The sequence below is a fragment of the Ailuropoda melanoleuca genome, chromosome 9, assembly GCF_002007445.2.
Source record: "Ailuropoda melanoleuca isolate Jingjing chromosome 9, ASM200744v2, whole genome shotgun sequence".
NCBI classification, from domain to species: Eukaryota; Metazoa; Chordata; class Mammalia; order Carnivora; family Ursidae; genus Ailuropoda; species Ailuropoda melanoleuca.
Window position 1 is genome coordinate 56,543,420 of NC_048226.1, and position 24,221 is coordinate 56,567,640.

A 24,221-nucleotide genomic window follows, 5' to 3' on the forward strand; every position below is an offset into this window, starting at 1 on the left:
GAATTCAAATTGGTGTTCTGGAGAGAGATTGGACTAAAACTGTAGATTTGGGAGTCATCAGCATGTCAATGTTGCTTAAAGTCATTTGACCAGATAAAATCAGATACTAAGGGGATGTAGGTAGAGCAGATACTAAGGGGATGTAGGCCTGAAGATTGGGCTTGCAGTCTTCAAAGTTTAGAGGATGGGAGATGGAGAAGAGAGGCCAGTGAGATAGGGCATCAGTCAGAGAAAATGGTACCTGGGAAGCCAAATGAAGAGGGTGTCTCAAGGATGGAGTGAGGGATCAACTGTGGATTGCTGCCAATGGTTCGAAAAAAGTAGAGCTAACAACTGGCCCTTGGCTTTGGCAGTGTAAAGGGCATTGCTGACTTTGGTAAAGGTGGACAAAACCAGTAAAAACTTTCATAAAAGTAGGTAAAAGCTATTGGAATGAAGGAATCAAATTCTGATTACAAGTTCAGGAGATCATGGGAGGAGAAGAAGTAGAAAAAATGAGTATGGGTAACTGAGAGTTGCTGTAAAGGCTGGAAGAGAAATAGGACAATAGCTGGCTGCTCATGTTGGAGCTAAGGGAGGCATTTTGTTGCTATTATTTAAATGTGAGGAATGCCACAACATGTTTATATGCTTATAAAAATAATCCAACAGAAAGAAAAAAATTAGAAGTTGCAGAAGAGAAAGGAAATAATTGTTGGGACAGATGTCAGTGAGTAGAGGAAAGGGGATGAGCACAAAGTGAAGGAGTTGGCCTTAGATACAAATATGTTCAGCTCGTATGTTGTGATAAGAGCAAAGGCTGAATAAATGGCTACCGATACAGACCCTGACACCTGTTACAGTTGGTGGTGGAAGAGATGTGGAATTTCTTTTCTGATTGCTCTTATTTTGTCCACTTATCCCCTTGCTGCTTTTTCCTATAAAACATAATTGTTACTCTATGTCTGTCAATGTCTTAAAATAACTAGTGCTTGGCTGTGCTCAAAGAGCCCTGTTTCTGTGAGCTGGATGCCCAAATAAAGGCATGGGTGAACAATTGCATATGAACAACTACAATGAAATGAATCATCAGAATGGGTAGAAACAATTTACCTAGCTGACAACTGGCACACAAACTAATTGTTAGACTGTTACTTGTCTCATAAGCATTAGGGTGAACATTTATTGGTATAGAATTATTAGACACTTAAACCCTCAGTTTCACATTTTACTATATTATCTAACAAACTGTCCAGGTAGTATGGGATGCTAGAAGATAACAATAAATAAAAACATTACCTTCCATTTAAGGAAGAACGGTTAAGCATTTCATGGGTAGGAAAGAGAGACATATTTGAAAAGATTCCTGTATTTAAACTGTGGACAATATTTAAGGCAAAAACTGTACTCATAAAAGTTCCATCACTTTGTGATTCCCCTTTCAGTAATCTACTTGAAGTAGAGAAAACACACAATGTTTTATTCACAAAGCAGTTATCTTTGCTAGATGCTAGATCCTGTGCTAAACATTTGAGATAAAATTTTGAGATAAAATTGTCCTTCTGGCAATTGCCTCACTCTAGTAAATAAGTAAGGTATACCTTTGTTTGCTGACATGTGAAACATTCAAGGCCCTTCCTTGCTCAGAAAAGGAGAAGAAAGTATGGGAGAGTCTGATAAGCTTCCCCATCCTGACTCCCCGCACAGGCCAGCTTACTTTAGGTTGCTTCTCTTAACTCACCCACATGGTGTTTTTGTTGCTTCTTGAAAATCTATATGCTGCAAATCAATGTGCCAGTTTTGCCACTTCCCATGCCTGAAACTGTCTCTCACTAGGTGGAAATCTCTTTCTTTTCTTTCAACTCTTTTGTCTGCTGCTATCATCTGGTAGGGAGGTATCATCCCCCCAGTCTCTACTCCTTTCCCCTCACTTTGTTCTTGCCTCCTGCTAATGCCAGTCCAGGTAGACAAATCCCTTTCTTCTTCCCAAGGGGATAAAGATTTTAAGAAACACAGTGAGTCTTCCATTTATTCTTTCTCAATGGAGAGCTTCCATTTTACCTATTTTAAGCAGATCTTCCAGCTTCCATCATTCATTAACTTTCAAACAGAATCAATCAAACCACTTTCCTAAGCTCTTGCTATTGATGCATATTCGAACTATTATAAATGCATTAAAGAGATTGGCTACAAAAACATGCTAGTCACATGGAAGACTGCTTATTAAATCACACCAGACAGAGATACATAAAATAAAATATCTAAAAAAGACTACAATATAAACCCAAATCCAAAAATTAACAATAAAAACAGTACTTGAAATAAATGCAATAAAGTTGTTAAAGACACAAAATATTCTTCTTATAGTTTTGATTCTATCCCTTATTAAGTACTTCACACTGGGAACAGCATTAATGAATGTTTTTCCTATAGACCACACTTCTAATTCTATTATGGAATTATATTTTTTAACAGTGACCTTGTTTAGAACCAATCTACTATTTCCAAGCAGAGATGGTAAACCGATTACCTATAGCTGTGTTTTTATGGCCTATAGTTCAAAAGAATTTCAATTTATTTTGGTAGTATTCAAGATATGGACTTCTAGAATTTGGGGTTTTCTGGGAAAAAAAAACAACATCAGATGATACTGGCATCATTGGACGCACTTTTCCACGTGGCAACTCTCAAATTGGCTCTTTGTAGTAAGGGAGAAACTCTAGGTGTACTCAAGTTCACCTCACTAACCCCTTCTCTCCTGTCTCTTTTATCATTAGGCTTGACTTGTTTCCATATCTGCAGTGTGCTTTATTCATGGGCCTTCCTTTCTTCCTAGTAATCAGAATTTGTCCACTTGCAAATTTTCAAAAATTTCAATCAATGCATCAATCATCCTATGGTTCCCTTCATTTTGCTAAGTAAATATGAATACCCATTTTTAAGCAGTCATAACTTAGGTGTCATAAAACAATATAAGATTGTCTAATTTCCTTCTTTCTATGCCAAGAAGAAGAAAGTAGACACAAGTTTTATCTGCTCTGGTTTTCTATGGTAATAGGCAACTAATTTGTTGTCTCTCCATAATAAACAGTGAAAATAATTTAAAACAGGACCACAAACCGTGTCTGTAGTCTTGTTCCTCTCTCAAGGCCATTATGCATACTCACAAAATTTTTGTCTTTTGTCTGCTGACTCATGTCTAACCACCTATCAGTAAATTACTCTTGCTGTTTCTAATACTAGCCTGTTTCATCTTGGTATACCATATCTCATTTCTGGCAGCATTATTAATGACTTTAGAGTAGAAAGCACAGATGGAATCTCTAGCAAGTAATTCACCACCAAATATACATTTATATGTATTTGAATAATATATGCATAATATATGATATTATTTATAATATATGCTCATATATACTCTGCTAATAATCACTTTTTTTCTTGAGGTAAAGATGGACCTTCAGATTGCACTGTATTGAGTATCAGAATCATTGTTTACTCCTGGGATTACATGATGTATTGGTTTACTCTATGCTATTAATTAAGTACATTGTACTTTTGGTATTACATTTTGAAAAGAGAAAAATGAAATTAAGGTAGTGACATATCACAAAGATATCAAGTTGATTGAGTCATTAACAATCTTAAAGTATCTTAATGCAAAACAAAATTTAAATGCCTGTCATCAATCCCAAAATAAAATGATTAATCCCCCCCAGAAAGTAGCAATGAGAATTTTCTTATCTGGATATTTAGATTTTTTCTTTTTTCTTTTGCTTATGATTTTTTTTAAAAAATGCAAAGTCTTTTTTTTAATGTAGTAAAATGTATTAAGCTCTTCTTTTATGATTTCTGAATTTTTAATCTTAGGACTTAATGTATGTTTCCACATTATAGAGAAATTTGTAACTTGTTTTCCTAATACTTATATGTTTTAATAATTTTACATTTAAATCTCTGATCTATTGAGAATTTATCCTTGTGTGTAGCATGAGGGACGATCCAATTTTAGTTTTTTTCCATAGGACTAACCAGTTACTCTATTATCACTTATTTAAATCTATCATTTTTGTGCTGATTTTAGATACTGACTTTATCAGAGACTACATTTTGACATGCAGTTAAATCTATGTCTGTATCTTCTATTATATTTTATTGGTTTATCTATTCATGTGCCAATGCCACACTTTTTTTTTAATTACAGAGATTTTAGAAAGGTTTTAGCATCTGGTAGGACTAATGCTACCTCCATTACTATGATTTTTCAGGGTCTTTCTGGCCATTTTTGTTTATTCTTCCAAGTGAACTTTATAATCAAAATTTATAGTTAAAAAAATAAAGAAAAAGGAAAAAGCCCAAAGTAGAAAAACAAAACAAAAATACCTGACACCCCAAAGATACAGATGTAGTGAAGAGAAGGGCCATATGCACTCCAATGTTTATAGCAGCAATGTCCACAATAGCCAAACTGTAGAAGGCTGAGATGCCCTTCAACAGATGAATGGATAGAGATGTGGTCCATATATACAATGGAATATTACTCAGCCATCAGAAAGGATGATTACCCAACATTTGCATCAACGTGCATGGAACTGGAGGAGATTATGCTAAGTGAAATAAATCAAGCAGAGAAAGACAATTATCACATGGTTTCACTTATTTGTGGAACATAAGGAATAGTAGGGAGATCCTTAGGAGAAGGAAGGGAAAAATGAAGGGGGGGAAATCAGAGGTGGAGATGAACCATGAGAGACTATGGACTCCAGGAAACAAACTGAGGGTTTTAGAGGGGAAGAGAAGTGGGGGGATGGGCTAGCCTGGTGAAAGGTGTTAAGGAGGGCACAAATTGCATGGAACACTGGGTGTTATACACAAACAATGAATCATGGAACACTACATCAAAAACTAATGATGTACTGTATGGTGACTAACATATCATAATAAAAAAATTAAAAGAAATAAAGTTAAAATAAAGTTAAAGAAATATAAAGTTAAAAAAAGATTTTATTTATTTATTTGAGAGAGAGAGCACAAGTGAGAGAGAGAGTGTGAACAGGGAGAGAGGCAGATGGAGAACGAGAGGCATACTCCCTCCTGAGCAGGCCCGACGCGGGGCTAGATCCCAGGACCCTGGGATCCTGATCTGAGCAGAAGGCAGATACCTGACTGACTGAGCCACCCAGGCACCCCAGGAGACACTTAAACAGATTCAGGCTGAGTGCGGAGCCCATCACAGGGCCCGATCTAAGGACCTTGAGATCACAACTTCAGCCAAAACCAAGAGTCAGTCGCTTAACCAACTGTACTACTCAGGCAACCCATTCCTGAGTATTTTCTTATTTCACTCATGACTTCTTTGTTGACCCAGAGGTCACTTAAAAGGGTGATTCATATTTTAATTATGTGAGATTTTTCTCCAGATTTTATTTTTTTTAAGTTAACTTCTAACTTTGCAATGTGGTTAGAAAATATACTCAATATGATTTAAAATTTTTAAAATTTGTGAGACTGACTTCATATTCTAGTGAATAGTATCTCTATCCTGGATGTATAATAGCATCACCTGAGGAGGTTTTCAGACATACTAATGTCCAGGACCCGCTCCAGACCAATGAAGTCAGAATTACTGGGGATAGAATGCAAACATTTGTATTTTTATAGAGCTCCTGGAAGATTTGACAGTGTACCTTTGCATAGTATCTCATGAATTTTTGTAATGTTTTATATAAACTTATAGCAGCTGCATTCTTCAGTTACTGAAGAAATATAGTTACTAAAGAATGGATATAAGTGTTCTGCAAATGTCCTTTAGATCTAATTTGTTAATTGTGCTGTTCAAAGACAGCATATCTTTAATGACTTTTAAAATATTTGCTTTATTAATAAACAAAAAGAAGTATTTTAAAAATCACTCTCTCTACGAGTATGGAGTTATCAATTTCATTTTCTAATTGAAAAAATTGCTTGTGTCCTTTCTCTCTCTCTCATCTACTATCTTTGGTACTAAAACCATATAAATTTAGCATATGGAGGTTAAATACTTTGCTTCAACTAATTTAGGTTTTTTCAAAATGTTTTAACATATACGTTTAATTAAGAAGTTCTAAAATTAGTCAAACTCTTAATTCTGTTGTATGCCAATCACCTCACTGTAGTTAATTCTATCACAATTTTTTTACCTCCAATTTAGACATTATTATGATTATTTTATGGTATAACTTTTTCTATTTATCCACATGCTTGCATTTTCTTTGCTCACTTTTTGAATCTCTGTGCTGGATAGTTTATTTTCAGGCAATAGCATTTCTGTTCCTTTTTACATTCTCTCATGTTACTGAGAGTGGCTGAAAGCCTGAGAACCTTATTTTTGAGAATTCCTTGTCAGGAGGGTTCTGATTTAGATTCCACCAATGACAGACATTTGTAGGAGATTTGGAAGTTGAAAGGAAAGCACGATTCAGTTTTTATCCGGCAGAAAACTAGAGCATACTTCCCCAGAAGCATCAGTTGCTTCTTGAACCTTGTTCGGACTCTATTTTCTACTGTTAGTCTCCAGTTTTGAATTCATGGGGAAGCTGTGGCTGCTGCTTTCTGCACTTACCCAATTTCCATGTTGGAATCTCCACCTTTGAACTTTGCTCTCCCACACTTCCTTACAACAATTTTTACACTACCACATTCCTTGTATTTAATTTCTTTCATCTTGAAATATTTAGAATAAACTCTTTTTTCCTGATTGATACTTGACTAATCCAATTCGAGTCTTTCCTTCTTAGATCATTTTTCTTTTCTCTGCAGTACACAAAATTTTTCTAAACTCCCTTCATTTTTGTTGGACTGAAAATATCTATATTTTACCCTTATTTTTGAATAATTTGCCAGGTATAGAATTCTAGATTACTTTTAGAATCTTGATAAACTCATTCTACTGTCTACTGGTTTTCATTGTTACTGTTGAGAAGTCAGATATTAGTTTACTTCTCCTATTTTAGGTAGTCTGTATTTTCTTTCTGGCTAAGTTAAATATATTTTTTTTTTGTATTTTGCACTTTTAATTTTACTAGAATATATTTAGGATTAATTAATTTTATTTATGCTGATTTATATTCATTTGGTTTACAGAATCTGAACATTACTGTCTTTCATCAGTTATATTCCCTCTTTGAATATGGATTCTCCACCATTTGACTTATTATCTCCTAGAATTCTGACTATATGCATTTTGTGCCTTCTCACGCTCTCCTCCCTGCTTCTTAATCTCTCTCTTATATTTTTCCATCTTTTTCTCTCCATGGTACAGTTCTAGAGATTTCCTGAGATCTATCATCCACTTTACTGACTCTTCAACTTTGTCTAATCTGTCTGGCTCACTGACTTCCTAATTTTAGGGATTATAATTTTCATTTCTACATGTTCTGCTTAGTTCAATTGCAAAAGTGTCTTGCTTTTCTGACAATTTCTTGTTCCCTTGCCTTACTTTCAATCTTCTCTTCCATTTCTTTAAATATATTTACTACACTTATTTTTAAAAGATTTATATATCTATTTTAAAAAGAGAGAGTGAGAGTGGGGGGAGGGGCAGAGGGAGAGGGAGAAGCAGACTCCTTACTGAGCTTGGAGCCTGATTTGGGGCTCGATCTCACTACCCATGAGATCATGACCTGAGCAGAAACCAAGAGTGGGAAGCTCAACTGACTGAGCCACCCAGGTGCCCCAATATACCCCAAATGATGCCATTATTTTATGTGCTGTTTTTGATCATTTTACCATCTGCAGATATTAAAAATCGAATGTTGAAGTTTATTGTTTATGCTGTATTGTTCACAGTGATTTGTTTCCTCATGTATCTAGTAATTTTTAATAGTGAATTCATGTTCATTAGAACTTTATCTGTGTGGATACTTTGAGACATGTTTTTAAAGGCTGTTTCCTTCCAAATTTTATTGTTGTTTTTGGCAGATAGGTCAGTTCTTAAACCTAACCATTTAAAATATTTTGTTTTAGCCTCAATCTTTTCTTCTAGGATACAGATGTCACAGGAATTCTGGTTCCAGATGTATTTGAATAATACTTATGGCTAAGAATTCTTTTTCTTTCCTTCCCTTTCTTTCTCTTCCTTTCCTTACTTTTTGTCCCCTCCCCTTCCTTCTCTTCTCTCCTCTTCTTTTCTCTCTCCTTTCCTCTCCCCATTTAAAATTTCTTTCCTTTTTCTCCACTCAGAGCCAGGACAAAGACAAAGACTATTCCTCTCTGGAGGATAGTTTACCTTCCAGTGAGTTACCCTTTAGAATTCTAGCTTTATGGAGGAGTCTCCAACTTGTCCTCATATGTAGTTTAACCCCAGGTTTTGTCTTATTGATTAAACGTTTTAACACAGATCTAGGCCATAAAAGTTTGGAATAAATTCTCAGAGTAAACACCAATCCGTGAAACTTTCAAACAATAGAATTATTTCCCACAAGCTCAGTCATGAATTCAAATGTAGGTTTTATATTTTATCTAGTATTTTTAATTATAGTCTCCCCATAGAATTTTCTATAAATGTTTAGTCTGCCATATTGCTAGGAAATAGTAGCTAGCAATCATTATTAAAACAGATGCCAATCTGTTTTTAAAAGTGTTTGCAATGCTTAAATATAAAGGTATTTTTTACCACAGAGGAAAATTTTAATTTGGGGCTAAAAGTAATAGTGCATTATTTTTATTATGCATTACATAAAATTGGTAAATATGTAACTGATTTCCTTTTTTTTTTACAAGTTTTTAAATTATTCAAGTATAAATTGTATTTTATTTTGGTAAACTTGATAGCTGACAATCCTTTTCTATTTCAACTATAAAATCACATATGGATTTTTAAGCATCTTTACTGCAGTGATTCTTGCTTTTTCCAGCTACAAGACAATAAACGGCAGCGTTTATGAGTGCTGATAAGATTCTGAATTCTATTCTGTCCTCATTGTTCCTGCTGTGAAATGATTGCCTATTTTAAAACCACCCAAATAGAGACTGATTGCTATTACGAACAAAGAAGACTATTCATAGAAATAACCTTCCTTCTTGGCATTATGGGTAGCAATGGTGATGAAAAGTCATATACTCTACTGTAAAAGTCAGTCTTGCAGTGCACTCCAGTCACGGGCACTGAACGTTTCACTCACTTGCTTGTTCATCATTTAACCACTTAACCTATCAGCCATTCAACTCTGTCTCCTTTACCAGACATAGCTATTTGATGTTTCCAGGCAAAACACATCTTCTTTTGCTTGCTATTCATTAGTGTCCATCAAAATATACTTTTTTATATTAAAAAATAAGAATGTGCTGAGATGGAATGGCAGAAACAGGCCGTTTTTCTTGGTAATGGACAAATAGCATCAATGGGACCTTCCAGGGGTGAACCTCATGTCTTTCAGAAGCTAAATGATTCATCTGACAAGATAATGAATTGGTTGCTTTTTTTCAGGGAAGATTTGCAAAGAATTTCTTTTTCCTGGACAGACAATTTAGAAAATGTTGTGAAAGGATATAAAAAGAAAGGATAAAAGAAAGAAAGCTAGTTTAATACAAACAGATTCCAGCCAGAACTGTGGACATGTAATACTTGGATATCTTGAAAAATACCTCCTCCTGGGCTGACATGTATTTGAGATAAATATTATTATTGTGGCTAGAAAATTAGTTTTAAGTTTTATTTAGAATCTTATTGAAGGCTGGATGAAAAAAATCACAGAAGTGATTTTTATTTTATACATTTACATCTTTATAATAATATAAACGTTACTTACCTTTTTGTGTTTTTATAAATAGCTAAATAGACATAATATCTGAATTTGGCTTAAATGCATATCTATACTCTTTTATCCTTACAAAGCAACATTTGAGACCCTTGTCACAAGGGAACATTACAAAAGTTCTATGTTAAAGAGTTTGGGGCTGGGTTGGTGATGTCTTAGTTCAGGCTGCTGTAACAAAGTATTAGGGACTGGGTGGTATGTAAACAACAGAAATTTATTTCTTACAGATCTGGGAACTGTAAGTCCATGATCGGCTTGCCAGTATAGTTGGGTTATATTTAGAAATCTCTTCCAGTTTGCAGGCTGGGACATGACCCCTTTTTGCCCTCAGACTCAAACTGAAACTTTGGCTCTTTCTTGGTCTTAAGTCAGCCAGCTTTTGCACTGGAACTACACTGGCAGTTCTGGTTCTTAGGCCTTCATATTCAGACTAGAACTACACCATTGCCTCTCTTGGGCCTCTAGCTTTGCTGACTGAAGATATTGGGACTTCTCAGCCTCCATAATCATGTGATCCAATTCTTTACAAAAAATCTGTTATATAATATATACCTACAGATATACTATATATACTACAGTATATATAGTACAGTATATAGACACTGTTAGTTCTCTTGGTATCCATCTCTGCCCATCTTCTGAATGTGACAGAAATTAAAGGTATAATCAATAATATCAAACTGTGCTTCACACACAGAGACAACAAAATCTACAACATGCATTCTCTTCAATATTTATTGATCAGCCTGGACACATAATCCCTACTCAATACAGGGCTTAAGGCAGAAGATAACGTAAATGCACTTAGAGCAAGAAATCTACTTTTAAATTTTATTTATAAATAACTTTTTGCAAATTCAAAAAATTGAGGTGAGAAGAAGCCACACACAAGCATCTATTGCCTGCAATCAATCAAATCCTTAATGTTTTTCTAGAAAAAAGAAACTTTTTAAAACCTGGCTTGCTCAAGGTTAAAGATGTTGATTTTTAATAACTGCAAACACCAAAGTGATCTTTACTCATTGAGAGTACTGTGAAATAACACTGTCAATTGGAAGTTATTTTATAATCGATATTTTCTAGTGATGTATAAAAACCCTGCTGTCTAGGATTCTAGACATGATACTATTAATGGCTATGAAATCAAAACAGGAAGGCTTTGGTAAGTTGTACATGATATTGGGACATTAGGATTCCCATAATATTAGTCAAAAGTGACCCTTTAAAGTTGCTCCTTCAATGCAGCTGTTTTTCACTCATTCTTGAGGAAAAGTGTGACCAGCCATCTAACAATAAAGTAAGAGTTTTAAGCTAATTTGGATTTACTCAGTTTGTCAATAACTCTCAAGCTACTTTGCTGCCTATATTGCAGAAAGAATAACCAATTATTCCAGAGAAAAATCAATTCATGGGTACAAGAGACTGAAATAGGGCCAGTGTGACTGGAGTAGAGGGATAGGAAGGTTGGGGAAGCGACAGACCAGGCATAGTCTTAGAGGTAATGTCAAGGAGTTTTGTGTTTTTGAGATATGCTGATTGACCCACTTTCTGGGTAATTGAAAGTTTTCCATTTTCATATTTCAGAAAAGTGCAATACTGGAAATGGATTTGGGTTAAGAGGAATATATCCCTAAAATGTTAGCTATAGCTTTTACTTCAGTCCTTTGAAAACATACCTATCACCATTGGTTATTACAAAAAATAAAGTATATTAAAATAAATGGTAGAAATAGAGATAGGTTCAGAAGTTTAAGCCGTTGATTAACGTAAGGGTATTGATGAAAAGGAGGAAAAGTTCCACTGAAGAATTTGAGTCTTGTACAGTCCAATCTTGGCTGAGCTGACCCTATTACTATAGGCAAACTAATTAACCTCCTTGTGCCTTGGCTGCTTATCTGTAGAGTGAAGATAATAATGACCTAAAAGTACTGCAAATCATTCTATAAACACCAATAGTTATAAAAATAATATAAATAATTACTTAGCTCAGTTGTAAGATTTTAGTCTTTGTCCCAGAGTTTCATGTTTAAACTCTTTCTACCTAAATACTATGTCAGGTTTAATTTTTGTCAAACAGCTTTTTACATGTATGCATGTGGTAGAGTGAGCTCTTGTTTAATTTCATATATAGCCAATTTCGTATTTACTGAAAATGCACTTTCTCTTTCTGATGCCTGTCGTTCATCCTGCAGTACATCGGGTGGCAGATTATCACTATAACTCCTATTGGCAGCACATGGCTTAACAGTGGAGGAGCTGCTGAGAAAGAAGTGCGGAGAGGGATTTGGGGGGAGGAATAGATAACTTCTAATTTCTTTTTAAATGACAACTCTTCTTGCCTGTTAAATAAGAGTATGCTTTTATTGTTTCATAAGCCTATTGCAGTTATATTAAGTATAATTAAGCAATTCAAATTGGATCAGCAGGCACATAATAGCATGCCAAGAAGTGGCAAAATGAAGGGGCTCCTAGTTGTGTTTTATTGTGGATTCACTGATTCACATTGAAATTGTCATCTCTTTTGTGATATTTCCAAAAATTTTGTGGGAAGCATTTATAAAACTGTATTCCTTCAGTGGCATACAGATTACCTGTTTCTGTAATTATTCTTGGTTATCATGCCACACTTTCTTTAGTAGATGAAAGGAAATAATAATTAAACAATAAAATATTTACAGAATTGGAATGACTGTTTCTTTGTGAACTCGGAGAAGAATCATACGTTGTCTTCAATTCCTTCTTTTTAAAATTCATGCCTAGTAAATATGTAGGCTGTTTCCATGATGATATTAATGACTCAGACATGTGACTGCCATGTTTTTGCTAGTGTGATTTGGCCTATAGCCAAACAGCTGCCTAGAGATCCTGGTTAGCAGCCAGGACTAGCTAGTANTAGCGGCCAGGACTAGCTAGTAAGGAACAGTGAACTGGAGAGAAACCAGCTTTAACTTCCAGCCAGTTCCTCTGTGTTATGTGACTACTGTTGTCCTGACCTTTGCTCAGCTAAAGTGGGGAACAAGCATTTGATTTCTTCAGTGCAGTCTGAGCAATATATCTAACGTGTATTATGTGTTTTATTGGATTCTCACCTGACTACGACTTCTTTCCCAGTTTCCATTTCTTTCTGCTCTGGAAGTATTCCTTTTGATTCTGTCAGATTTTGATGGTCAGGGTTTGTGGTCAGAACTTTGAGCGAATTTTTCTCTGAGATTTCATCTATGGAAAGGAAACAACATATACACAGAAGAATATATGCCACTCTTGATAAGCCACATTGGACAGCATAAATTACAGAGATGCTGCTTGCTCCTCTAAAATAGTCTTAGGAATGCCTCCTCTAGGATTTCTGCTAAAACAAAGTAGGACCTTATGCAGGAGAAGTTACCTTGTAGATATCTTCAGGCTGATAAAAAGTATACTTAAAGTTGGTGTATTATGTAACAAAAGGTTCATATAGCATATTTCTCTTAGAAACTAGCAAAGCTGAGATTAATAAGGAATAATCATTCAAAAGGCCCTTTTCAGTTCTGCAAAAGTATTATTCATGATTTGTGGCTGAAACTGAAGTCTCATAAAATTCAGAAAAATAAAACAGGCAGAAGTGATATCATTGACATTATTTTAGAATTTTGCATTCTAATGTTTTAGTGAAACCAATTTTTGTTTTTGGTTTGACCATCTTTAGCTATGACATCATTTCTGAATAAGCAATGCAAGCTAATATGTATTAGCTTCATTTTCAGTCCAAAAATTAAAATTTTCCCTTCAAGCCTACAAATACAATTTCTAATTAATATAGTTTAAATTATAGTGTACCAAGAGAATAATCAATTCACTGGTAAGTATTTGGATTATAGAGAAGATTTTAATGAAAGTAAATGGACTAATGTAAAAGGAAAATATAGAAGGAGCAAAGAAATAGAATGAACAAAATTTAATAGTTATTCATTGTCCACAGTTTCTAATTTATTTTTAATTGGATGCACTGTGCTTAGGAAATTAGAATCAATGCTCAAATCGTAACTTTTATTTTTTGTAATAAACCATAATTGAAAAAACTTAAGCCAATCCAGTATTGAAAATCTGGATTCACAAAAATGATAAATCATGGGGGTGATCACTTACTTTCACAAAAGTTTTTACCATGTAAGTCCTTTAATATGAAAATTCCTATGATCCATCTAAAATCTTCCAGTGTACAAAACTTTTCAGGAACATATTTCAGGAATAAAGGGAATCATAAAATGGACTCACTACTGAGAGTTTTAAAAAGTCTATGACTAAGAAAGCTTAAACCTCTGGATTTCCGAAAACAAGTTTCTTCATTATGTATCTCCTACCTACATTTATTTAGGAACTATAGTAATTTTAGCTAGAAGATAGAAACCACAGTAGTAGGTTTAAATGAAAAACCTCCAAATTCCTTTACTTAGGATACAAAGGACCATTACTATAATCATGTCCTTGGAGTCTGTGTCTAAAGACTATATTCCAGATGAAATGTTTCTGCGTGTATGGAATCTTACTGAGAGTGCAGGATAGGGTCCCTTTTATACAAGCACATGTGGTACACTAGTGAGCTTATCAGTATTGAACAGATTTCAGAGTAAAAAAATTGCATTTTCAATATGTCATTTTGTACTAAGAGGCTTTTGGTAGAAATAAGAGAGAAGAACCTATTTTCCCTATGTATTTGGGTCAAGCCATATTTTCCCATTTCTCCTTAACCAAAAAAAAAAAAATCATTTTTCAGATCTCTAACATTATACTACATTGCTGCCTAGGAAAGTGACAGCCAAATTTTTTTCCTATATCTACAAACACTGGGGTAATTACTGTAAGATCTTTTAAAGCAGAGTTCTTAACCTCTGGCCACAGATGTCTAGTACACCCACGGATTGGAACTTTTGAGACTGTATGATGCATATACATTTTTTACATGGAGAGGATTTAAGGTTAACATGAGCTCCTCAAAGAAGTCTGGGCCAAAAAAGGGTTATGAACCATTGTGTTCATATATTTTTTTAGGAGCACTTGCATCCCTGCCCCTAAAATAGTATTGAAATAGAGCATGAAATATGAGAAAAAAGAATCATAAAAAAAATCCCTCCTAAATATATGAAACAAGCAGAATCTGTAAAACAGAGTATTTCTTAAGAGGCTTTTATTGACCATTTCTTATAAAAGCATGTGAACATAAGCTGCATCACATACATCCATTACTCATTCAAGCTATAGCATATGCATCACATTTACAGTATTACTTCTCTGCTAGTACCAATTAAATGACTGACTATTCTGTAACAGTTCTTTTCTGCCCTTCTAATAAGGAATTTCTATTTATCTTCATAACATTTGTATTAAACTAACTCTAATTAGATCCTTGTGCCTTACCAGATCTTTTCTAGACATTACCAACCCCTTCTAAAATGACACTGCCTCTACTATGGCAAGTCTAGGCTATTTAAAAATTAATTCCAGCCTAATTTGCTTTGTGGATAAGCATTTTAATTACAAAATAAATCCTTAATCACAGCTCGTTGGTGACGATGAGAAACCAGTTATTGCCCATTCTTGGATTCGAAGCAGAACAACTTTAAACATACTCATGAGGACTTAAAACAAAAGGATCACTGTCAACTATAGTCAGTGTGGGTGTCTTTTTATCCATGCAGCATGTTATTTGTTTGTGGGAACAGATGGTCAGATTGTTTGCATCATCCTCATCACGAAAGAAATCTAAAATACACTGCAAATCTTGGTCTGGCATCTGGGTGAAGTTTTGTCAGCCTCACACTGTAGTTTTCCCCATCTTCACACACGGACAGCAGGATTCCCTCTTTTGTAGCTGCCCAAATGAATAGTGTATATCTTTTCTGCCAACTGTGCTCTTTGCACATTGTGTAGCAATTGCCAGATCTCATCAGTACACTTAGTCAAATTCTGCCCTGGAATGTGTGCCCATGGCGGATAGAAAAATCTGGAATTAAAGTGTTCTGATATGGTTGCTTTTATTGAATGTGCAAGAATGAGTATTGAATTTGCTCTCCACACACCCGGCTGATTCTGTCTTTGGCCTGGCAGCATCTCACTCTGGACCTCTGTAATACCGTTTCAGACTGTTTGGCCCCCTTATAGCAGCACATTGTAGAGACCTGTGCAGGTGTGAAACATCTGCTTCTGTCTTCAAGTGAGGAAATAAGTGATGCAGAAAGCCATTAACCTTCCACATTTTATCAGTGGCACTAAATAATTGCTGGAAAAGGAGGAATCCAAAGAACCTAATTGGGTTCCCTAATTGGGAATAAGGTTGTGAATTAGACAGGTGTTGGTTCAGTTGGCTTTTTTTAGATGGATATAAAAAGGAAAAGACTTGAAAATGCTTTCATTTGTTGGCATGTTTGATGTGGGTGATAATATCATTTGGTTGGATTTCTAACTCTTAAAACCCCAAATACATTGTGGGTTCTGTCTCAAAAACAAACCTCCTTTTATTAGACACCAACAATATCTGAGTAATCAGGTGTTAGGTGAATTAACAAAAACTAAGTCTGAGTACTTTGATTACATGCATAAATGACACTGTCATTTTCATCTTAATGAATGAATGTTTGGAATAAAATGATGAATAACACAGTTTTAAGAAGTGTATAATTTATGATTATTCTCTGGTTCTCAAGATTGTATTTTTGACTCAGCCTGTGTTTAATTTTGTAGTTACTGGAATATATAGTGTTCTTACAATAATTTTAATTATAGCAATTTGACCATACTTGAAATTTTATGATATCTTTGTGGATTGTCAAATGGCATGGAGGAAGCTGACAAATGTTATAGTGACACGTATAAAATGGAACCTGAAGGAATGTCCTAGCATGCCACAGAATTTGAAAAATGTAATACTTTACATTAGAAATGCTCATGAAATCTATAAAAAAATCCAGAGGAGAAGAAATCAGAGTAGGTGAGAGTTCCAGAAACCATCTCATAAGGAATGGTTAAGGAACTTAGGGTCTTTAGCTAAAGTACCGAAGATCAACTAGAGACATAGCAGTTATTTCAAATTCTTTGCAGAGCTGTTGCATAGAAAAGACTTAGTTCATATATACCAGAAGGCAGAAGAAAGATCCATCAATGGGATTTACAAAACAGACAAACAAAATCCCAAACATTCTAACAACTAAACTTGTCTAATAGTGAAACATATGGCTTTGTGAGGCAGCAAAATGTACGCAAGCAGATGCTAGAGACTGCATTAAGGGAGGTAAGACGGAGTCCTTGCATTGGGTCAGAGGTTAGAAGTCCTCTAGTCAGTGTTAAGTGCCAGAAAGTCCTGAAGGGATTTTTATATTTAGGCAGTTTTAAAAAAAAATTTAAGATACATCATCACAAGTAAAGAAATGAATAAATCAACAAACAAAAAATACAGATCCATCTAAGGTAGCTTTGGTACTGTGTCAGGATGAAGGATCCTGTCCTCTCTTAATGTCATGCTTAGTTTCAGGTACTTTTGTATTGGGATTAATTATCTAGAAAATACATTTTATGTCCATGTATCAAGGAATGTGGTGAGTTACTGGTGTTGGTTACTAAACACAGAACTCTAATCCTTACATCACTAATTCTCTGGGTGACTATGGATAAGGTGCTTGTCTATAATAGTTTCCTCATCCATAAAATGAGAAATACTTGTGTCATGGGGATTTCTGTGAGTATTAGATAAAGACTCCATTTAAGAAAAACGCAATATAAACACAAAGTGTTCCACTAGCCCGCCTGGAGTAAGTTATCTTTTTTTTTTTTTTAAATATATTAACTCTTTCAGATCTGCACAGTATTGACATATATGAGACATGCAGGAGATTTTATTTACTTAACAGTGTTTCAGGAATCAGGAAAGCAGAATGCAACTTCTTACAAATAGCTATATTCTGTAGCAGAAAAAAAGCCTAAAAGCATAGTTTGATTTAATTGAATTATGCAGATATATTTAAATCATGCAAACTATAAAATATATGGCATTTTATCAGAAAAATAAAAAATAAAAATAAAAAACATCCAATCCATATTAGCTTGAGTTTCTTTTCAGTTTATAAAATAGGCGGAAACTGTGGAAGTTTTTCAATTAAGAGTCTGGTCTTCTGTTTGATATTTAAAACAAAGAATAATCTCCATGCTTAACTTCTCCTAGCTGATCAGCTCTCCTTGCCTCTCCATCTTTAGCAAGACAGCTCTGTTCTGTATTATACACAGGAATGGTTATTGATTGTGCACACAGATGGGCACCTGACCTAAAGAAGGTGGTCAGTCCACAGCTGGCTGGTGATTTGGGTTGTAGGCTGTGCCCAGTGGGAATGATGTTTGTTATCTAAGTCAATCAGACCATTCTCTCTGGAATTTAGACTGGGAAATGAGTAGATGGGAGTGAGAGCAGTCCAGGGTAGATATGCAGAGAGAAATGCAGCAGTCATGAGAAATTAAGCCATGTTGACTATGAGCGAGGCAGAGAAAGCAATTGGCTCCTAGGGCTGGCTCTGTCCCTTGAATGGTTTTCCAGTTCCAGTTATCCATAGCTTTTTTTACCCTTAAGCCCTTGCCACTAAAGGCTCTGTCCCTTGCCAGATTATGTCTCTGTCCCTTGCCGCATCCGCATGGTTAGGATTCTTCATCATGTCAAATTATAAAGAACATCATATTTATCTTTTTTCTAGACTAAGTTTTCAGAAATTTCACATGCTGTGTTCATTCATTTCTCATATCTTTTGTTCATCATCACATCAGGTATCATTTTGAAAGAATATTTCTTATTAAGTTTAATAACTAATTATTTACGATATAAGGTTTTTTTTTTTCTTTTTTCTTTTTGGATGAAGCAGAAAATATGCTTGAGTAGTTTTAATAAAAGTTTTATTTATTTTGTTGTTGCTCTTTCTATATTCCCACCTTATCCTTTGGCTGATGAATAGAATCGACAGTTACAGAAAGTGGACTATACTAAAATCAGCCATACATGCATAGCAATCAGCCCGTGCATAACAATCAAACTGGTTGATCTTACATAAGGAAGCCTTTACTGATTTTAACAATTAAATTTCTGTACATAGTTTGACTATTTTCTTATTCCATACAAGGAGAATTAAATTTGTATAAGTTGACTGTTATTGCCAAGGACTAAAGAGTGGTTTCTTGTTTAAACAAGCTATATTTAAAAAATATTTTCTGCTATATTTAAAAAATCAATATACTTTACTTTTCAGAGTAGTTTTAAGTTCTAGAACAATTTTTAGCTTTCCAGATTTCTGTCCAAACTGAGTTGGCTGAGATGCAGCCTAGGTCAGTTTGGATAGTGGTGGGGGACAGACACCTCTGCAGACCTGGAAATATGTTAGACTTGGAACCTAGAGATCTTGGCTCTAGACAGCTATTTGGCACAGGAGGCCCAGAGAGGACACCACACTTGCAGTCTGTTTGCAACACAAATCTGGGAAGGAGGGCATGAGTGAAAAAGGGAAGAATAAGAGGATAAGTAAAAACACTGCAAGATTTGGAATCTTGTCTAGGATCGTCACTGTTCATACATGTGAATAACATCAAGTACCTATGATGGGGTAGGTCAGAGGCCACAAAATGGTCATATGGGCTAAATTTGACAAGATTTCAGTTTTTATTTCAGTGATTTACGAAGAGAGTATTCAAACATTTTAAAAAGTCGACATTTAAAAATCGTGAGATTTCAAATTAAAATCTGTATTTGCAGTCTCTCTCAATGTCTGGCAGCACTTGCCTCTCATCCCCACATGGCAGTGATTGGTTGGCTTAGTGGCCTCTGGCCGTTTTAGACAGGGCATGCATGATCCTCATTCACACTATCTGACTTCTCTCAACGTTGGGATTTATCAACCTCCGTGCTAAATGTTCTACATGTATTAACTAATTTAATTTGTACCCACAACCTAGAAGATTGATGACAGTATTATCCTTATTTTATAGACAAGCAAACTGAGACTCAGAGATGTCAACTATCTTGACTAAGGCCACTCAAAGCTATTAAGTGGTAGAGATATAATTTGAATCCAAGCGTGTCGAACTCCAAAACCAGTGCTCTTTCTACTACAATATACTCCCGATATACTGAATTTATGTTATTGATTGGAGCAAAACTCAATTTCTTATGTCTTTTTTGTTACTTTTTTAAGTACAGGGTATTTTAAAGCCATATAGATTAGTTTTCTCTTGCTGTAGCAAACAAGCTGAAAGGCTTAGAACAACACTGGTTTCTTCTCCAGCTTACAGAAGCTGCCTGTGTTCCTTGGTTTGTGTCCCTTCCTCCATATTCAGATTGCATCACCCCATCTTCTTCTGCCTTTGACCCTCCTGCCTTCTTCCTATAAGAACCCCTTGATTATATTGAGGGCTTCTGGATAATCTTCCCATCCCACGATCCTTAACTTAATAACATCAGCATTTTCCCCCCTCATGTAACAAATTCATAGTTTTTAGGGATCACAGTATGGATGTCTTTGAGGAGCCATTATTCAACCTACCATACCATACTAGCTATGGGCACCTAACTCTGACCCATTTCCACACTAAGTCACCTTACAGTATCATAAACTATTAGAGAAGTCATTTACATATCCTCTACCGGTGCCAAAACATTTTTTAAAGAAGGATTTAATGTACTATATGTGAAGTGGAAGCCCAAAAAGATGATTGTAATCAAAAGAGGACTTTAGAAAGTTATTTTTTATTTGAATCCAAAATGTATCATGTTCTTCATTTCCATGGCAGATAAAAATTAAACCACGCTTTGCAGAAGATAAGAGCTCTATAATCAGAAATCAACATCTGCAGATATTGTGACATTGCACCTGCATGTTTTGAAGTGAAGAATATAAAAATACCAAGCACATATAAAAGACTATCTTTAAACACTAATAATTTTGCTTTTTCAAAACAAAATATCTTAAATATAACTGTTATTCCTATTAAAGCCTTTGAAGACATGCTAAGTCTGCAGTTTTAAATGAAACTATTTTTTTCCTTTCCACTCAAAAAGCTTCTCTGTTAAATGAAGCTTCCACAAGAGTTTTTATTACCAGCTATGAAAAATTAAGCTTACAAATACACTTCGAAAAAAGTATAACAAGGATAAGAATAAACTTGTCATCCCAAAGATGTCATCCTTGGTTTCATACCATTAAGGTTGTATTTTTATGTGAGAAGAACTGTTGATTTGAAACCGTCACTATTATAAAATAGCTCATAGTAAAACAGAATGGTAGCAGAACATACAGGTGTACATGTCCAGTGGTTACTCAGAAAATATTGGACAGGGTCTTAAAAAAAGGAATTGGATCTGCTATGGAATCAGTGATACAAGAATGAGTTATGGTAGACTTAGGAGTAGATGAGATTTCTAATGGAGAGAGTTTAAAGGAAGAAGAGCAGAGGTCTGAGCATTGAAACTTTAAACATGTACAATACACATCAATTTCATTTTTTTAACATTTATCTGAAATTATATTGTTCATTATATGCCTATGTTAACACAGACTTGGCCCATACTGTTTGCTACTGTGTCTCCAGTCCATAGACCAATGCCTGGCACATAGTAGGTAATAAAAATGCATCTATTGAGTAAGTGACTGAATGAAGAAATAATGTTTTTATAAACATTCAGATCTTTAAGGTATCTCAAGTATGACTTACCAGGTGATTCACCTAGTCAAGGTAACACATTTCAGAGAGATATGCATTACTTTATAGATTTTTTTTCCTGTAGANATTACTTTATAGATTTTTTTTCCTGTAGTTTGGGTTCTGACCTTGTGTTTTGGTGTGTGACTCTTCAAATGTGACGGGAGTCATCTTGGTTTGGAGAGATTTCTTTTCACTTTTGTTTTCTCTCTTTAAGAAACAAAATAAAGATTATACACCACGAATTTACATAAAATAAATTTAAATGTAAAATAAAACACAGAGTTTTTCATTCAGTGATCAAGCCAATTATTAAAGTTTATCATTTGTTTCAGGTATACTGCAAATGATAATTCTTGTACTTAAATGAATATTCTTGGCTCTACTATTGGATAATCAGCCCTAACCTTCACAGCTTGCTGGCCTCAGGTACTCTCCTTTTGTCAGTGTGGCTGCTGCATCTCCCTGGCACATGTTCCTCCTAATTTCAGTCTTCACTCCCCACAGCCCTAGTATTGGTCCTGGTCTATGTCTTTAGTAGTAGAACTTAAAGTGATGGAGAGAGGAAAGTGGTCTGGTTTCTTAACTCAGAGCTCTATTCTTCTCTTTGTGACTTCAGTTGCCTTTACCTCGTCATTTATCTGAGCATCTAAGCTTTCCTTTAAAATGTATGTATGACTCACTGGATGTGGTCAGTGTGTATCTGAGGATGTTCCTANAAAAAATAAAGCAAATATATCTAGTATATATAAAACAATGTGGATAAAACTCCAAAGACAAATAGCATGACCCAAATGGTAGCAGGTGAAACAGCAAAGCAATCTTACACACCTAAGTATTTATTAAAACACTGGACAAAAATCCATCACTAGACAGAAAATGATGATAATCAAGACTGATTTAGGAATGTAGCATACCTGTCTTGTGGATTGCTGAAGCTGATTGCTTGGGTCAGGACCTCGTTTATTCTCATCATTCCCTTTGCTAGGCTTCACCTTGTTGGATTTTATTGTCAACAATTTAAACATTTTCTCTGAGGTGGTTCTGAAAACTTCAGTTTTTACGACTCTGTCTCAAGGTAGAGCAACGTACTTTGTTTTTCTTTTCATTAGTAGACAAGCCAATTAGTTGTTTAATCGGGATTTTGTTCTCGTTAATTCCTAGAGGCAACGCTGTAGCTAGTCAGGGCTTTGGCTTAAAAGCAGCCAATTACTTTTGCTTGGGTGATTTGAATTCTGCTTATGAACTTTAAAGAGTCAAAATGCCCCTGAGAATAGTTTATAAGTGGAGGATTAAACAAAACTTCATTGTTGATTTGAATTGTTTAAATGTGATCACATTGCCCATTGGTTTATTTATTTTTCTTTTCTAATTACCCACCTACCCATCTCCATCTATCTAATTTAATCAAAGTAACATGAAAATAATTAAAAAATACTATGTGCATAAGGACTTATAAGGAACAGTTCATTCCCCCAAAGTTCCCATCTCTAGCCCTACACCATGAGACAACTATTTTTTTTCCTTTTTCTGTCCTTCTGGTGTTTTTTTCATAAGTGCTTTATTAATTGATTAAATTAATGGAACTCTTAGAAACCATACTGGAGGGGCGCCTGGGTAGCGCAGTTGTTGAGCGTCTGCCTTCGGCTCAGGGCGTGATCCCGGCATTCCGGGATCGAGTCCCACATCGGGCTCCTCGCTGGGAGCCTGCTTCTTCCTCTCCTACTCCCCTGCTGTGTTCCCTCTCTCGCTGGCTGTCTCTCTGTCACATAAATAAATAAAATCTTAAAAAAAAAAAAAGAAACCATAGTGGAAATTGAGAAAATGAGGCTTTGCATTCCCAAGGGCCTAAATGTTCATCTCAGATTCATAATGATGATTATATTAGAATTAAGCAAAGAGTATGTTAGTTTGCTAGGGTTGCCACAGCAAATTACCACAGACTGGGTGACTTAAACAACAGACATTCATTTATCACAGTTTTGGAAGAATTATTAATGTCCTAGATCAAAGTGTCAGTAAGGTTGGTTTCTTCTGAGGGTCATGAGGGAGGGAAATACTCTAAGTCTCTTTGGCTTGTAGAGGGCTATCTTCTCCCTGTGTCTTCACTTTGTCTTCACCTTGGTCAGGTTTGTGTCCCAATTCCTTCTTCTTAAAGGATGCCAGTCATACTAGATTAAGGCCCACCTCATGAGTTTATTATAACTTAATTACCTCTTTAAAGACCCTAGCTCAAATGCAGTTATATTCTGAGGTCCTGGGGATTAGGACTTAAATATGAATTTTTGAGAAAATTCAACCTGTAACAGAGACAGTATATTTGATAAAAACAGTTTAGAGGATATGTATTTCATTGCTCAGAAGCAATTTGTTCTAAAACTTCTTACAAGTTTACAATTTTCTCACAAATCACTGGAATATCATATAAGTTACATATGTGATTTCTAGTTTTATAAGCCTAGATAATTCCATTGGATTATTGATTTCATAAATTGTTAAAAAAATATTTTACTGCCCCATGGATTTTTTTCTGAACCAATAAAGTTAAACTTTTTGAAGGAGGAGACTTATTTTATTCTCACATCACCTTTATATAAAATACAAACTCAAGTCTCTGCTAAATAAAATTTAAAAAAATTTTTTAAATTTTTATTTAAATTCCAGTTAGTTAACATACCGTGCACTATTAGTTTCAGGTGCACAATATAGTGATTCAACACCCATACAACACCCAGTGCTCATCCC

At 35.0% G+C, this 24,221-nt stretch overlaps 1 protein-coding gene across 1 annotated transcript in view; it reads right to left on the reverse strand.

Annotated features, from left to right (window-relative positions):
• The window catches only part of CNGB3 (cyclic nucleotide gated channel subunit beta 3), a 128,447-nt gene extending 105,943 nt beyond the window's left edge, over nt 1-22,504 (reverse strand). Inside the window, exons 1-3 of the mRNA XM_002916899.3 lie at nt 22,394-22,504; nt 21,605-21,686; nt 12,866-12,992 (exon numbers count right to left, since the gene is read on the reverse strand). Coding sequence (XP_002916945.2) covers nt 12,866-12,992; nt 21,605-21,686; nt 22,394-22,504 — 320 coding nt within the window. The remainder of the gene's footprint in view (nt 1-12,865; nt 12,993-21,604; nt 21,687-22,393) is intronic.
• Nucleotides 22,505-24,221: the final 1,717 nt, after the last annotated feature.